Genomic DNA, 17,783 nt, shown 5'->3' with positions numbered 1-17,783 from the left:
CCTTCTGGAGCTCCCAAAACAAATGATGAACCAAGATCTACAATCCAATCTTCCCTCCTTGACTCCTTGATGCACAAGCTTCTTCTTAAAGGCACAAAAACACACTTCCAAGCTCAAGAATGATCACTAGGAGGCTAGGGTTCTCTCAAGTCGGCTAAGGGAGGTGTGGAGGCTGAAAGAGATGAGAGGAAATGGTTGATAAGGTGCTTAAATACTCCACAAACCCTAAAATTTAGAGTTCCATCCTGGCACTCGTACGCCCAACATACACATGTATACGCCCAACGTACTACTTCAATCTCCCAAAATTACCACTTTGCCACTAGGGACTCCTTTTGCCACTTCCTTCCAAACCAAGGGCTAAAAATGACATAATTAATAATATGAGGAATGAATTTGAAGCTACTTGAAAATAGGATGTTACACATCTGTTGTTTGAGATGGATCAACATGATCATGAGCAAATGCCATTGTTAGGGTTTGTAAGAATTTGACAAAACAGAACGAATTGGGCAAGAAAATATTGGGGAAAATTTGATCGCGTAAAGTTGTAAAGAGGTAACCCAAAACCCTTTTATACGTAAAACCCAATTTAAATTTGAAGCGGTTTAAGCATTAAATGCAAGCCACGTGTCACCTTGAAAACTGGACCAGTAGCCGTAAAAGTAGCCACGTCTGAAAAGTGAGGATCATTTTTTCCTAGAAAACCGTAAGGTAAGCAGAACATCACGTCAATCAGTCTGTTTGTTTTCCCTAATAGGGTAAGAACCATCAAGAACCCTTCAGCATGGAGGCAAGGCTCTTTCACTTTTGGGTTGAGAAGCGAAGTCATATGCCACACCTTTCGAAATCATCAGCTTGAGTTGGTATTACTTAGAACCTCAAGGCTTTCAATGTGTGCTTATGTGTACCAAAATTCGGATGAGATCAAGATAAAAAAATAGTTCTGTGATGTCAATGAAAAATCAACATAAAGCAATAAGATCCCAGGCAAAGATCGCTTCGTTCTACATCAAGAGAGATGTCGAACAGCTTGTGTGTTTTCCCGTGAATTACAACCGAATACTCATAGAGGAGTATCGAAGGGCATCTTTTGAAAAGCTTCGAGGGTAGGCTAAAATTTTGTTACATATCACAGATCAAAATAAGTGTGATTAAATGTAAACAAAATAACTTGTGTGACCAGTATAGACAGTGACAAGTATACTTTGGAAAAAATATATCAAGTAACGAAGAATCAAATTGATATCCAGACTGAAATCATATTCCAAAAAATTGTTGTCCTGGATCTTGTTGGGTAAAAATGTTGTCGGTTTCGAACAGTTTATCAAGACCACTAAAAAAGAATGAATATGATTTTGAATATCAAATTAAGGTACATAAACAAATGTTTCATTACATTCTTGAACTAAAAGTTCACTGTGAATTCCTTATAAGTTTCGAAATTGTGGGTTTCACCTTCATCACTGTTACATGAATCAGGATCATAAACATAGACTTTAGACATGCCTAAAATCCTGGTTGGTTCCAACCAGAAATCTCTTAGGCATATGTCATTGTGTGTGATCATGTAGGAATATTTGATGAAAAAGTTGGTTAGATAATGTAAAGTAGCTCTGCAATTAGTGCACCAAGCAGGAAACTCTTAACTCATTTGAGAAAAGTAAGGTAGCTCAAGGACTAATATGAATATAACCTAATTGGGAAGGAAACCTCGTGATGAGAAATCTATTAAGGCTTCGAAACACATTGAGTCATGGAGGCTTGGGTCGTCATGTTGCAGCATGTTAGGACATGATTTGTGGTTTATACTTTACTTTTGATGACTTTTAGAGTTCTCGGTCTAGGACCAAAAACACCATGAATTCGGTGGTGTTCGGACCGAAATCACCATATGATTTCGGGGGGCTTAATGATGCTTTCAATTTGGGTTTTCGGTTGGGCCTTTGTAATTTGGGTTTTCGAGTTTAGACAGAAAGAGAGAACCGAGAACCACAGAGATCTTATGTACTAGACTATTGAGCAATATATTATGCATTGAGGATTTGTTAATTGTGTTCTTGATTCGTTTTAACTGTTTTGCATTAATCACTTAATTAGGATTCTGCACCAATTCTAGTGACTTCGATTGATACATTAGACTAGGTTTTACACATCAAGCTTCTAGGGACATCTAACTAGTACAAAGTATCGAATATATACCTTTTCCTGGAGCTGCAAAACTTGTTCCACTATAGATCTTTGCTAGAAAGCTTCACAAGCATGTTAACCAAACAAAATAGAAAAAATATTTTTGGCTTTTTGATTTTTCAATGAAAATAACAAAAATAAGAAAATCTTTTTGATATTTTTGATTTTTGATGAAAATGACAAAAATAAGAAAATATTTTTGATATTTTTGATTTTTGAATGAAAATGACAAAAATAAGATAATCTTTTTGATATTTTTGATTTTTGAATGAAAAGTAACAAGAAAAGAAAGAAAAATGTATCAGACATGCGAAGTGTAAAGTGTCGACATAAGGAATGAATATATCGACATAACTCTTGGAATGAAGTAACGAAGCGTGTGCTGAATCGTTCAGAGGAATGTTGAAAGCCAAGTGTGTCGAATGTTGAATAGTGAATAGTAACCTCTGAATGGATCAACAAGAGTTCGATAGCACTTGGCTTTATAATGAATTCAGTCTTAGAACAACATTTGAATCTAGCTTGCCTAAGCCCGAAAAAAATTCAAAGAAGTTTTTTTTTCATCCAATGGTTTTGTAAAGATATCAGCAAGCTGATCTGTTGTCTTTATAAAGTGAACTTCAATTTTTCCATCTTCAACATGATCTTCGATAAAGTGATAACGAAGTGCAATGTATTTGGTGTTTGAATGTTGCATAGGGTTATGGTAGATGTGAATAGCACTATGTGAGTCACAATACAATGGAATTTTCTTCATGTTGATTGCATAATGTGGGATCGACAGCCGACTTATCCAATGAAGGACCAAGCATTGTTCTAACTACCATCGGTACTCTCAACTTTGTGATATTCGTCATTCCAATTCTTATTCTTTTGGATGACTTCGAGTCCACTTATCCGTTGGTGCATATGTAATATCAAAGTCTAATGGTGCATCTTCAAACTTTTCTTCATTTTCCGATCCTTCCCCTATATTTGACAAATTATCAGGTATGTCATTAAATACATCAGTTTGAACATTCGAAATATTTAGTAAAGGTCCATGTTACTCCCCCTCAACAATTGAATCACTAATATAATGCTCCCACTCGAGATTGATATCCAATTGATGTTTCTCCCCCTCGAAAGTATGCTCCCTCTCAACACTACTAGTTGAAGTCAAGTGCTCCCCCTCCACTTGATCATTGGGTACCACTGGTAAACTTTCGTTTCTCATTGTAGAATTCGTTGAAGAGTTCATATCAACAACATCTTGTGTGATAGTCGAATCATCAGTGTGCTTCGATGCTTCAAGTACTTGATTATCATCAGCATAAAGTTCTGCATCAATTACCCTGTCAAGAACATCAAAGATTAAATCATAATCAAAATCTGACGAATTCCAACTATTTGATGCATCATTCAATTCATCAATGACTAGCTTTTGTTCAAAGCATTTTTCGACTCTTGTAACATAATAGTCATTATAGGTAAGATTAAAAGTTTCTTCGAGTTTCTTGGTTCATTTGTTTAACACCCTGTATGTAACCGAATTATGAGAATATCCCTTTATCAGCTTTTGACTGAAATTTCGAAAGGTTATCCTTAAGATTCATAATGAAGCACCTGCCACCAAAAACATGGAAAATTTAACATTTGGTTTCCTATTGTTAATGATTTCATATTTTATGATATTAAATCGATGATGAAAGAAACATCGATTTTGAGTAAAACAAGTTGTCGAAACGACTTCAGCCTAAAGATATTGTGGAAGATTTGCATATGTAAGCATGGTTCTTGTTGCTTCACAAAGAGAGTTGTTCCTCCTTTCGACAACACCATTTTGTTAAGGTGTATATGGAGATGAAAAGTTATGCGAAATTCCTTTGTCGGTTAAGATCGAATCAAGAACCTTGTTCTTGAACTCTAAGCCATTGTCACTCTTGATCTTACGAACATTTTTCTTCAAACTCACTTCTATGTGCTTGATAAATTCAATCATTTCTTGAGTTGTTTATGACTTTAAATGTAGAAAATATACCCAAATAAACCTGGAAAAATCATCAATAATAACCAAGATGTACCTCTTCTTGTTGAGAGTTTCAACCATTGAAGGACCATAAAGGTGAATGTGAACAAGTTCCAGAGATTCAACAATCTTCGAATCAATGACAATCGGATGACCTTGTCTATGTTGCTTTTCTTGTTCACAAGTTTCACATAAAGTATCATTATCAAATTTTAATACTGCCAAACCACGAACAATATCATTTAACACCAATTTACTCAGATTCTTGATATTCAAGTGAGAGAGCCTTCGATGTCATATCCAACTTATGTCTGATGAAGCTTTCGAGAGTAAAAAAATTGAGGGAACATCAACTATTGGTTTGATGTCAAGAGTAAACATATCGTCTTTTCTTTTGGATTTGAGCAAGACTTCTTTTGTTTCAATGTTTGAAATAACACTTCCTTCTTCATTAAAAACAACTTGATTGCTAGTGCCCACAACAAGTTGTGAAACACTTATCAAATTGTGTTGAAGACCTTTGACATATGCTACCCTGTTAACAGGGAACTTGACATTCATAACTTTACCATAACCTTTGACGTAACATTTGTGATTATTGCCAAATTTCACCACACCAACATTATCTAGTCTTTGATAGTCTCGCAAGTTTTCCTTTCTACCATTCATGTGATGAGAGCAACCACAATCAATGTACCATTTTTCATCATATTGCTCATCACACAAAACCTGAAATCAGTGAAAGAATTTAGGTCCCCAAGGCTGTTTGGGTCCTTGGTTATTAGAACAAAATGCATGATGAAATGAAGATCCTAAAATCTAATGACAAACTTTGGATTTCAAATTATCAATTAAGTCCACTTCGTTAGATGAAGGTATTTAAATGAAATCATTCATTGGTTTAGAATTAACACTAACTTTCCTTTTAACCTTCTCAGTTCGGTTCTCATCAACTTTCACTTTTGGAACAGCTCTCCACTGTCAAACAGATTGATTCGAGTCCTTGGATGAAGAGCTTCCACTTGTCGACTCATTCAAGTAGCTTTCATAAGCGTACATGATCTTTTCTTGAGAGAATTTCCCATTTTGATAAGGTTTGCCTTTTCCTTCTAACCAGTGATTATTGTTTTTCACATCTGTGTTTCCTTTGGAAAACGAAGTGTTTCTCGGTTTCTTCGAAGGAGGATTGGGAGAATGAGGTTATGTTGGTTTGAATGTCTCATTTCTCTTTGCATTTATATTCAACTTTTCAAAGTGTTATTTTGAAAAACCAGATTTTACTTGTGGTTGAAAACGATTTTGAAACCGCTTTTGATAACCAACATTTGATCTTTAAAAAGCTTGTGAACCATTTGGAATTTGTTTTTGATTAGAAAATTAAGAAGAATTCCTTTGTTCATTTGGTTGAAAACCATTTCTTTGAAAATTATTTTGTGAAAACCTTTTGTTTTAAGAATGATGAACAAAATTATTTGAATGTTGATTTTTCACAAAATTCTCTTTGTTTGAGTTTTGAAAATTTTGTTTTGAATTGGATGACAAAGTTTGTGGTTGACTTTTTGAAAACTCTTTTTGAGATTGACTTTTTGACAAATCTTTTTGAGTTTGAGCGGGTGTTTTCTTAACGAAAGACTTGTTTTGAGAATTTCTCTGAACTAGTTTGGACTTAATCGTTTCAGACAATTTATTGGACAAAATGTTTTTTGTTTCTTTCGAGACTAAATATTTTTCCAATGAACCTTCTTTCTTACTTTATTCATCGAAATTCCATGTTTTTTTGAAATCTTTTCAGTTTGTTCTTTGAAATTTTTAACTTTTTGATTTGACTTTTGAGAAACATCGACATTTTCTTGTTTCTCATCTTTTGGTTTTTTTAGTTTTAACTACCCAATTTCTTTGTGGTTTTTGTCTTTGAAAAGTGGAAGAGTTCTTGTTGAGATTATTTTGATAGTGCTTTGGTTGGAGAAATACCCTTCTTTTGAAGCTTTCTTGTTATCTTCTTCAACAATTTTGTTGATTTCAGGTTTAACTTTATCACCATTCTTAGTAGTAACAAACACCTTATTTGGAAAGATAACTTCATCTGTGCATTTAAAGTTTGGATACACAACCGAATTTGATTCAAGATAATGAGAGACTTTTTCCTTCACTATTTTGTTGAACTTATCAGTTTCCTCATAGACTTGATCAACTACAACCCGAGGTGTGGTTTCTTTCGAATCATCATCATTATCTTCTGCACTATTTGTTTGACTATCTTCAACAATCACATGGTCAGGTTCATGAACTTTCAGAGTCGAGGGTTGGTTAGTGTTAACTTTAACCGAAGAATCATAACAAATTTCCTTACCCTTAGCCATCAAAGTGACATTAATGACAGATAACTGAGAACAATCAACAACTTTCTCCTCCTCAATTTCACTAATATCATCAGAGTAATCTTCGATATCAGCAAAATGTTTTGAGAGTTAGATGTCGAATTCTTAGTTCTTTTTGAAAATTTTGATTTGTTCGTTTTTGATCAAGGTTTTATTCACAACATCAACAAGATTATTTGCATCTAAACATTCATCAATTCTAATAACACCATATGCATATCTATCATCTGGAACCTTATCAAACTCAGAAATTGTCTCTTCACAATCATAGGAAGTCGAATTAATTTTCTCCATTTCGAATGGCAAAAGCTTCCCATGTTGTTCTTTCCTAATGTCAGATGAATGATGCAATGTAGTTAATTTTTCATAAAAGCATTTAGCTGAATTACAATATATATTTCGTTGTTTCAGCAAAATCTTAACATCAGAACTCAAACTGTCTCTATCACACATGATATTGGTTATTTGTAAACCTAAATGTTCTATTCTAGCCTTCTTGGATTCCAAACATCTCTGAGTTTCTAGCAGTAATGTCTTAGACTTTTCAACATCACTGCTAGCAGAAATAAGCAAATCATTAACATAAGTAATTGCTTCATCAAACTCAGATAACATCAAATTATACACATTAGAAGGAATATTGAAGGATTGAAGAAGAGAACGTACCTGCGAAGTCATAGGAGACTTGTGAGCAGTGGTCAAAATAAAGCATGTTCCTGTGACATTCTCTTCATCCTCTCCCTCAAACCTTGAGAACATTGCTCCGTGAGTTGGGTTTCTCATCTCTTCATCATCTGAACCTGATGACCAGAATTGATAAGTCCCCTCCTCATCATCTAAACCCTTCACAACCAGGGACGTCCCCTTAGTCTTCGCCCTCTCTTCCTCAAGCCTCTCCACGTAGTAGGCTTCGTCCTTGACTATACTCTTCTTCTTATCTCGCTTCCTCAACATGCAATCACTTGCCATGTGATTTTCTCCATTGCAATAATGGAGTCGAATCCATAATCTCCCTTGATCTTTTTCTCTTTCTTCACATCCTCAGACTTCAATTCCTTTTTCTCCTCTTTCTTCTCTTCAACCACATTCTTCCCAGAAAAAGTTCCTTTCATCTCACCTACTCTTGACTTCGAATTAAATGGATTTTTGAAGAATTTGTACATGGTTATTCGAATAGAATGCCACTGCATCGTCATCAGAATTGATAATCAAACCTTCATCTTTTGAACCCTCATTTTCACCAGACTCTTTCTTAGCCTCTTTACTAGCAACCTTCGACATCAGTGCAAAAGGACTTCCCAAACTACTTCTTGTTTCCTGAGCTATCTCATTCACTTCACTTTCATGTTCCTTCAACACATTATAAAGATCACTGAGAGAAAAGTAGTCGAAGCTTTGTTGAGTTTTATTCATTAAGCTGACATTGCGCCATTTCTTGAGAAGCCCCATGATGAAAGTTAAGTTGAACTCCTTTGTTGACCTTGTAACTCCATATTTGTTACACTTGTAGATTAGTTCATTCAGATGATCGTAATAGAGCTCAATGGATTCTCCTTCCTTCTGTTTAAACTCTCCTAACTCTAACATGCACCGCTTAACAGAGCTTATCTTTGTTTTCTCATTGCCTTGATACTTCTCCTTCAGTGTATCCCAAATCTCATTTGAAGTCTTAGAAATACACACATAGTTGTAAACAACTAGTGGAAGAGCACCACAGAGTTCAAGCATACATTTATTTTCATTTTTGAGCCATTTCTCAGCTTGTTGAGCAACATCTGTATTGTTAGTAGCAGTTCTAACATTTTACATCATAGTTGGAGAAAGAACTTCACCAACGATGAATTTGCAGAGATCCTCTTCGATTCCATTCAGAACCCTTGTTTTTCAAGAAATATGACATCTTTGAAGACATTGGTTTTTCGATAACTTGGTTGATAATACTTGTACCCCTTTTCTGTAGAAGAATATCCAAGAAAAATGGTTTTTAAGGCTCCCTGATCAAGTTTATTCAATCGATCATTTGTTGAATGTGAACATAAGAAACACACCCGAATGTTCTTAATGGAAGGAATAAGTGTTTAAGGTCTGGAAAATGTTCAGAAAGAATATCAATATGGGATCGACCTTAAGGACTCTACTGGGTAATCGATTGATCAAATGCGCAGATGTGCAAACCGCTTCTCCCTAATAAAATTTTGGAACCTTTTTTTCGAATAGAAGATAATGGTTTTTTCTCTCTACAATCCTATTTTGTTTCGGGGTTACAATACAATAGGATTCGTGAATGATACCCTTTGTAGTGAGGAATAGGGAAATAATTTGATTAAAATATCCAGTATCGTAGTCGGATCGAATATGTTTAATGCATACTCCAAACTGAGTGAGAATCATTTGATGAAATTGGGAAAAAGTAATACTCACATGAGATTTATTTTTCATCAAGTAAATCCAAGTAATTCTTAGATAATCGTCGATAAATGACACAAACCATCCGGTTCCATTAATATTAGGGATCTTCAAGGGTCCCCAAACATCTGTATAAACTAGGGAAAAGGCTTAGAAGATCTTGAAGTGCTGATTGGAAAGGAGACTCTATGGTATTTGGTTATTTGACACACTTCACAATTGAATTCGTTGACATTCAGATTTTTAAACAAGAATGGAAACATTGTTTGTATTAATGTAAAAGATGGATGACCCATCTGAACATGATGAAGCCAAATTTGAGCCTTACTGGCAGAATGAGTTAAAGACAAATATGCTTTAGAAAGGAAACTACTTCTAAGACCACAACTATTTGTGTCCAGGTAATAAATCCCATCCTCCTCCTTAGCATGCCCAATCATCTTCCCTGTTTTCAAATCCTAAAATTGACAGTAGGTTGGATAAAATGTCACTTTACAATTTAATTGAGATGCAACCTACTTAATAGAAAGTAAACTGGGATGATTTTGGGACATGTAAACTCGAATGAAGGGTTATGGTTGGAGTAGGTTTGACGGTTCCTTTTCCAACAACAGATTTTAAAGTTTCGTCGACAATTTTTATTTTTTTATTGCTTAGAAATGGGGTGCATGTTGAAAGATTATGAGAGGAGTTCATCATATGGCCAATTGCACCTGAGTCTACCACCCAAATTCTATCTGATACAGTTGAAGAGCCGTTTAAAGGGCAATTTGTAGAGTACTTACCAAACTGAGCCATAAAGCATGAACCTACTGGTTTATCGATAGTGGTGAAGAAGCTGTGAAGTTTCTCAATCTCTTCTCTATTCAACCTGCTGATTTCTTGAATCTCAACAGTTGTGACATCCTTCTGTTCTCCTTAGACAACATTAGCTTCATGATTTCTAGATTGAGATTGCATATAATGGTTGTTCCTCGGTTACCCCTTTCCTCGTAGCCTCCAACAATTTTCTTTTTTGTGTCCTAATTTCTGGCAATGATTTCAATGGAGGCTTTCTTTGCTGCCCGAAGATCTAAAATTGTTATTAGTTGACTAATTTGGGTGTTTTTGCATCGTTTATTGGGTAGTTCCAGTTGTATCATTACTTGGAGCATGTTGGTATGAGGCAAGTTTGACAGAACCGTTAGTTGATAGGTTCTCAAGCTTGGATCTTTGTGAGTATGGTGCACTCCAGAGCACATTAGCTGTCCTTTCATGTGTTTTAGGTCTTGTAGATTCATAAAAATGTTTGCTTGAAGTTCCCTTTCTTCCCATGCAAGAGTGTAATGGTTTTGGGTATGATTTAAGTTAGGGTTTTGAGGTTTAAGCTTATTTTAGCCATGCAAAGGATTAAAGTTATGGACTTTATGGATTAAGACATTCTATAGAGGTCAGATCTATGTTTGGATTGCAAGTCTATATGGATTAAGACATTTGGAGGTTATTTTGGGATCAGACAACGTACGCCCAACATATCCAGGCTTAACTCCAACCCATCTGATTCTATGAGTACGCAAAGCGTCGGAAGTGTACACCCAACATACATGCTGGGCGGTTGATGTCTTGTTGACTTTTGACTTTGGTTAAGGATTTAGGGTTTTGGACCATGGAAGGGGAAAATGGACTTTTGCCCTCAAGGAGCGTGGTTGTGGGATTTGGACTTGTGAGTCGGGATAATGACCCTAATTGACTAGGGTTACTTGTTGTGTTTATTAGGTGGAGTCTAGTTTCGACAGTTCAGGTGTGAGATTTTTGTCATCGGTATCAAGTAAGTCTCCTCACTTATTCTTACATGTTTGGTAGAATAGTTATGTCTGTGATGACCAACTGGGTCTAGCTTTTATTATTGTGTTATGTTGTTTATGTGTGACTGAGATTTTGGGTATTCTGTAGGTTCGCTGATGACCTACAGGGCGTGTTGTTTGTCCACTGGGACTACTGATAGTCCCTAAGGTTGCTGATAACCCATAGTTATTTATTTATGTTGTGTTATATGTGGTATTTTGGAGAACTCGTTTAGCTTTGTGCTTACAGTTATTGATTATATGTGTTTCAGGTACTTCTAAGGATCGTGGGAAGGCGATGCTGATTATACACACTCACTGGGAGATTTGCTACTGGGCATTTTATGGCACTCTGATATTTTGTGATGATGAATTATATTTGATACTTGTGTTTTTGCGATGACTTGGTTTATGAACAATATTTTGGGTAATTTAAAAATCAAAATTTTGGTTTGAAATTTGAGGCGTTATAATTTGGTATCAGAACCATGGTTTAAGGTATTTGGATGAACTCTAGGGTAATTCAAACTCAAACGAAGGATATGAAGATTTTTATAAAAAAAATTCAAAGAAATGAATATTTTTACAAGAGAAAAACCCAGTGAAGTAGTGTGTACAATAAACCAGAGCTTGAGCGGTTGTTTTCCAAAAGATCTCAATTTATATTATGAGTAATGTAGAGCTGATATTTTATGAGTTGATAGAATTGCATGCTAGTTAGTGGTAGGCTAAGGATCCTGTAGGAATTGTGTGATAGGGTTGCCTGATTTGTGATGCCTTTATCCTAGGAGTTAGTTCTTATGAGATTGAATTTGTCATTGCTATTTGCTTGGAGTATGTTGTATAATTGTACATAGTTAGGATTTTATAGCCTTAGAATGCCTAATTTAGCCTTTCTTCCTGCTCCTTATTTGGTTGTGGATTTGAGGTAGAATCATTTATTCTAATGTCTATCGATTCTCGTATTGTGTACAATTGGCATGCGCAAAGAAAATGGCAAGGACAACGGAGATCTTATGAGGCGGAGCAGTGCTGGGGAGCAATCTAGAATGAGTGTCGAGATGCTTAGTAGTGTTTATGAGTAACCGACAGGGTGAGTGTACAACTGATCTTGAGAAATAGAGTCCTTATGACTTAGGGTCTTGAGAGGACGACTTGAGAAAAATACAGGGTGGTGTGTAAGGTAGTATTGGGCCTGAGCACCGAATTCGTATGCGGCTCAAGGAGGAATCTTAAGGAACTTGTAGGAGTGTGTGGATATTTATGTATGTGCTTTAGCATGATTCTAATGGTTTTCTGGTGTGTGTTTCATTATGGTGGTTATCTGAGGTTCAGGCTCCAGCGACCCCGAGATGCCGAGTGTCAGTGTTGATGAGATCTGTAGGATTGTTGCCGCCGAGGTGGCCACATCGATCAGATTTGTTATACCATAGATGTTTGGGTCTATCAAGAGCACACTGATTGAGACTTTTGACGAGCGCTAAGCCGCCATCACTGAGGTTTCCACTGTCGCAGCCACTGTAGTTGTTGCTACGAGACCACAGGGGGTGATTCGTTGTGGTATCGGGAGTTCAACAACACGAAGCCACCCATGTTTGATGGGACCCATGATCTGATTGCTGCGATGAGATAGATTTCTGATGTTGATTGTTTTGTTTACACTTGCTCTTGTCTAGAGAATCTAAAGGTTCATTTTGCACTGAATCTGCTTCGCTTGGAAGTGAAGGATTAGTGGAAGTTTGTGACAACTGACTATACTATAGCAGAGCGTTATGCGGTGACCCGGGAGAGATTTACTGAGATGTTCATAGATGAGTTTGTACCACTGTTTGAGAGAGAGAGAGAGAGAGGGTTGGCCTAGGAGTTCCTGTCTCTAAAGTAGAAGATAGAGATGGTGATTGAGATCTCCGGGATATTTAATGAGGGCCAAATTTTGCAATGAGCACGTGTCGACTGATTTAGCATGTATGAGCCGGTATCTGAGTATTCTGAGGAGGGATATTTATGAGTTTATGGTGAAAACTTCATATCGGACATTGGCTAAGCTGCAGACCAATGCCAGGAGGAGAGAGATTGAGTTGGAGACCCAGGCTAGAGAGGAGAGGGAGATCCACATGAGAGATAGGATGCCTGTACAGTCGCAGTCGGTGACTAAGCGGCTCAAGCCCACAAAATCAAGATTCGGAGGCCAGAAGGGTCGTACTTGCGGTAAGTGCGACAATGGGCATGAAGGACCTTGTCGGCCAGGGACTGCTTGTTACATGTGTGTCAAGGAGAGGCATTTGGCTAGGGATTTCCCCAAGGGATTTCAGGTTTGCTTCAACTGCAACTAGACAGGTCATTTCAGGGTCGACTGTCTTCAACTTGTATCTGGGGCGATTCAGACTCTAGCCCCCGTGTCCCTACATATTACTGATGACCGTAGGGGAAGGCCGAGACACCGAAGGTTCGAGGGAGAGAATTTTAGTTGATAGTAGAGGAGGCCCGAGCAGCTCTAGCCGTCGTTGTTGGTATGTGTTCTGTAACGCCCCATTTATTTAAATAAATTAATAAATGTAAGTCTCGGACTAGTCTGTGAAGAATTTTGAAAGTCGAGGGTTAAAAGTGTACGTTCAGGACTTAAATTTAAAAGATTTGAAGGTTTAAGGGTTTATTAGTGATTTAGGGATCTATTATGAAAGAAATTTATGAGATCAGGGTTTAAAAAGTAAGTTTTGGATTCAGTTTGTAAAGATTTCTGAGGGCAGGGTCTATTTGGTATGTTTTGTATTTAGTTTGAAAACGAATTAGGATGGAGGGGCTGAAGTTGAATAAATAGATCAAATGTTTGAAATGGATCACGGTATATACCTGTATCCCTTCCCCACATCGCATCCCAGGGACTAGACTTGCCAAGTTTTAGAACTTCATTGTCTTTTTCTGGTTAACCATTGCAGGAGCGCAGCATGATGTTCTTTCCCATTTTCTCTCTCGGGCCTGTAAGAACTCGACCCAAAAGGCATTCGCCTCGACCAAAGTTATCGATATAAATCTAGCATTTAAGGCATTAGGGTTTGGGGAAAGTGAGAGAGGGAGCCGCAAGGGTATGTCGAATGTTTTGTGTGTGTGTGTGAACTCCGATTCCCTCAAGTTTTATGAAAAGATTTTCCATGGTTTCTGATGACATCAGTTAATGGCGTGAGCAGTGAGATAGAGGGATGCGCGAGTGAACGTAGTCGACGGAGGGGATGGACGACCCACCGTGGATGGTCTCTGGGCAGTAGCAGGAAACGATAGGAGATTTCAACGAAGACCAAAGTTATGTGCTTCTTTGTTTCGAATTTGCTTGCGATTTTATCAGAGTGTAAGGATGCATTCGATGGGATGTTTTTCTGCGAGAAGGATAATGGCTAAGAAGGCGGGCATCGTCATTGAAGGAGGCTTGAAGTGCGTCATTTTGGAGGTCCAACGGCTCCATTCGATTTCTGGAACAAAAAGAAAGGTATAAGCTTTTGACTAATTTTGACTTTGGTGGTCTTCATTTAGAATTAGGGCTTGATGTGGTGGGCTTGCAAATGGTATAACATTATTATTGAGTTCATGGGCTATTTTCTATCTTGGGCTGAATTTTATTGATTCAAGAATTGTACCCAAATTTAATTAGACAATGAGTTGATTTTATTAAAATCAATTTAAATACATTTATCGAGTCTTCCAATGGTGTGGCATATAATTTTATTAGAGATAGATTTTACCTTCAAAAGCCATATAAAAATATGGGACGTTTCATCATAAGTCGAGAATTTTTATATATATATAATGAATTGGTAAGAGTTTGAACATAAAATGGTAATTAACCCTAATCGTCATTCTATGAGAAAACCCTAATCTTGCTTGGTCCTTAAGTTGGGTCTTCCTATTGGATTTTGGTAATTGGGCCAATAATGGGCTATCCAAGAATAATCATATGGACCAGAATATTAGGATGGGATTTTGGATAAGGTCCATATGAGGGGTTGGGCCCAATATGGAAAATTGGGCCATATGTTGGGCTTTGACTCATAATTGATTTTTGGGCCTTCGGATTGAGCCTTGGGCTTGAATCAAGCCAAGTTAGGGGTAAAACAGTCTTTTACCCCCAATATGGATTTATGGATATATGATGGAACACAATTATTAATTGGGTGATGTTTTGATATTGACAGATTGGGAATTTGTCATCGAGCAGCTATGGTTCTGTCAGCGGGACTTCAGCAGTGTGAGGTGAGTTTTCCTTCCAGTAGGAACGGGTCTACAGCCACAATGCCAACCAGTTTAGTTAGCAGTAGTTCCGGACTTCGGTCCGATGCAGTAGTTCAGTGTGCTTGATGTATTTGTGATTCAAGCTTATTTGTGTTATGTGTTCCGGACTTCGGTCTGATGCAGTATGCAGTATATGTGTTCATGCTAGTTGATATGTTTATGCTATGCTATGTTTAGTCAGTTCCAGACTTCGGTCCGATGCAGTCAGTTCCGGACTTTGGTCTGATGCAGTCAGTTCCGGACTCCGGTCCGATGCAGGGGACAAGGTCCCAATCAGTTCCGAAATTTGGTCCGATGCAGTTTCCGTATATCGGTCCGATGCAGAGGGAAAGGCCCTGGTTAGTTCCGGACTTCGGTCTGATGCATAGGGCAAGGCCCTAGTTAGTTCCGGACTTCGGTCTGATGCAGTTTCCGAACTTCGGTTCGATGCAGTGGGCAAGGCCCAGTAGTTGCTTTATATGTTATTGTATGGTATGTGGTAGTTTGGGGGAGCTCACTAAGCTTTGTGGTTACAGTTTTAGTTTTGGTTTCAGGTACTCAGTTTCAAAAGAGGAGCTCGGGAAGATTGCAGTGCACATACTATCTATTCAGTCTGGGATGTTTATACTCTGATATTTTGATGATTGTTACGATATCTTGAGATACATTGTTTATGATTTTTATATGATGTTCGATGACTATGGTTTTATTATTAAATTAAAATGAAATTTTTAGACTGTATTTTTGGGATGCTACATGTTCTTTATTATTCTGCTAATTTATTAATGTTTCTTATGTTATTGCTCATGTAGGTACTTTCCTTGTGAATTTTGTACATGTGCTTGTGTTGTTTGACTGGGGTGCGATTCGTTCTTTTATGTCATCATCTTTTTGTCATGGTTTTAGTATTGCATTGGAGGCCTTGAATAGGGCATGAGAGTTTCTATACCTGATGAGCGTTCGGTCTTCGTTATTGACATCTATCGGGGTTGTGTTTTAGAGATATTTGGTGTTAGATATCCGATAGATCTTATCCCTATTGCAATGAGAGATGTATGTGTGATCGTGGGTATGGATTGGTTGAGCTGATTTGGGGATCTGATTGACTACGAGCGACAGTTGGTGATGGTTCGAGATACTAGTGGGGGAGTGTTGACCGTTTATGGCGAAGGAACTACGTCAGGATCAGTTTTTTGGTTAGCCGCTAGGGAAAGATAGAGTTTACAACATGGGTGCATGGGTTATTTGGAATATGTAGTGGATACTCGAGTTGATGAGAAGAGATCAGTTTCTATTGTTGATGTTCCTGTTGTGCGTGAGTTCCCTAATGTTTTCCCTGAGGAATTGCCCGGTGTGCCTCCTAAGAGGCAAGTGGAGTTCAGGATCAATCTGATCTCGGATGTTGCGCCAATTGCCAAGGCACCGTATCGTTGTGCACCTCCTGAGATGCGAGAGTTATCCTCTCAGCTTCAGGAGCTATTACGAAAGGATTTTATTCACCCAAGCAGTTCTCCATAAGGAGCGCCTATCCTTTTCTTCAAGAAGAAGGATGGTTCACACTAGATGTGCATTGATTACCGGGAGTTGAACAAGTTGTCAGTGAAGAACCCTTATCGATTGTCAAGGATTGATGAACTTTTTGATCAGTTGTATGGGGCATCTTGGATTTCCAAGATCGATTTGAGGTTTGGTTACCATCAGATGAGGGTGAAAGAGGAGGATATTCAGAAGACGGCCTTCCGAACTCATTATGGACATTACGAGTTCATGGTGATGGCTTTTGGACTCACCAACGTACCAGAGGTGTTCATAGATCTCAAGAATCGGGTATGTAGGACCATGTTGGATCGATCGGTGATCGTCTTCATCGATGACATTTAGGTCTATTCGAAGATAAAGAGCAGCATGAAGAGCATCTGCACGAGATTCTCGGAGTTTTGAGGATGGAGAAGCTCTATGCCAAGTTCTCCAAGTGTGACTTCTGGTTGCGTGAGGTTCAGTTTATGGGACACCTCATCAACCAGAACGGTATCTTGGTCGACCCAGCCAAGATAGAGGTGGTGATGTGGTGGGAAGTGCTGAATTCTCCATATGAGATTCAGAGCTTCCTCGTTTACGCGGGATATTATCGGAGATCCATTCAAGACTTCTCCAAGATTGTTGTTACTCTCACTAAGTTAACGAGGAAGGATGTTTTGTTCAGTTGGGGGCCTGAGCAGCAGACATCATTTGAGAATCTTTGCAAGAGACTGTGTGAGGCATTAATACTTGCCCTCCCTAAGGGAGTTGAGGGTTGTGTGGTCTACTGCAATGCATCCATTTCAAGGTTGGGTCTTGTGTTGACGTAGAGGGGGCATGTGATTACATACACTTCGAGTCAGCTGAAGCCTCATGAAGCGAAGTATACCGCTCATGATTTGGAATTGGGGGATGTGGTTTTCGCTCTCAAGATTTGGTGCCACTATCTTTATTGTTGTGTACACAAACCATAAGAGCCTAAGATGTCTTTTGGAATAGCCTAACCTAAACATGAGGCCAAGGAGGTGGTTGGATATAGTGAAAGATTATAACTTTGAGATTCTGTATCACCAAGGCAAGGCCAATTTGGTGGTTGACGCCTTGAGCTAGAGGGCGGTGAGTACCCCGATTTAAGATGTGTGTATGAGGATGATTGTGACGAACCCAATGTTGGAAAAGAACAAAAGAAGCACGATTGGA

General features: G+C 37.9%; 1 protein-coding gene and 1 long non-coding RNA gene across 2 annotated transcripts; both read left to right on the top strand.

The window, feature by feature from the left end:
• The first annotated feature begins 13,753 nt into the window (after window positions 1-13,753).
• On the top strand, window positions 13,754-15,798 carry LOC145051604 (uncharacterized). Its single transcript, XR_013683723.1, has 3 exons — window positions 13,754-14,286; window positions 14,990-15,047; window positions 15,620-15,798. It is a non-coding gene; the product is annotated as an uncharacterized LOC145051604 (long non-coding RNA).
• A 1,210-nt stretch (window positions 15,799-17,008) lies between these two features.
• Window positions 17,009-17,413, top strand: LOC145050446 (putative mitochondrial protein AtMg00860). Its single transcript, XM_078998693.1, has one exon. The coding sequence runs from the start codon at window positions 17,009-17,011 to the stop codon at window positions 17,411-17,413; it is 405 nt and encodes a 134-aa protein (XP_078854819.1).
• The last annotated feature ends 370 nt before the right edge of the window (window positions 17,414-17,783 follow it).

Source organism: Lactuca serriola, chromosome 5, assembly GCF_051521515.1.
Source record: "Lactuca serriola cultivar US96UC23 chromosome 5, Lser_US96UC23_V15, whole genome shotgun sequence".
Classification (NCBI taxonomy): Eukaryota; Viridiplantae; Streptophyta; class Magnoliopsida; order Asterales; family Asteraceae; genus Lactuca; species Lactuca serriola.
The sequence above is the reverse complement of the archived record's forward strand: the minus strand, read 5'-3'. Positions and strand labels throughout refer to the sequence as shown.

Excerpts from the sequence above, each read along its gene's own strand:
- LOC145050446 (XM_078998693.1), top strand. The coding sequence starts at position 17,009 with ATGGAGAAGCTCTATGCCAAGTTCTCCAAGTGTGACTTCTGGTTGCGT.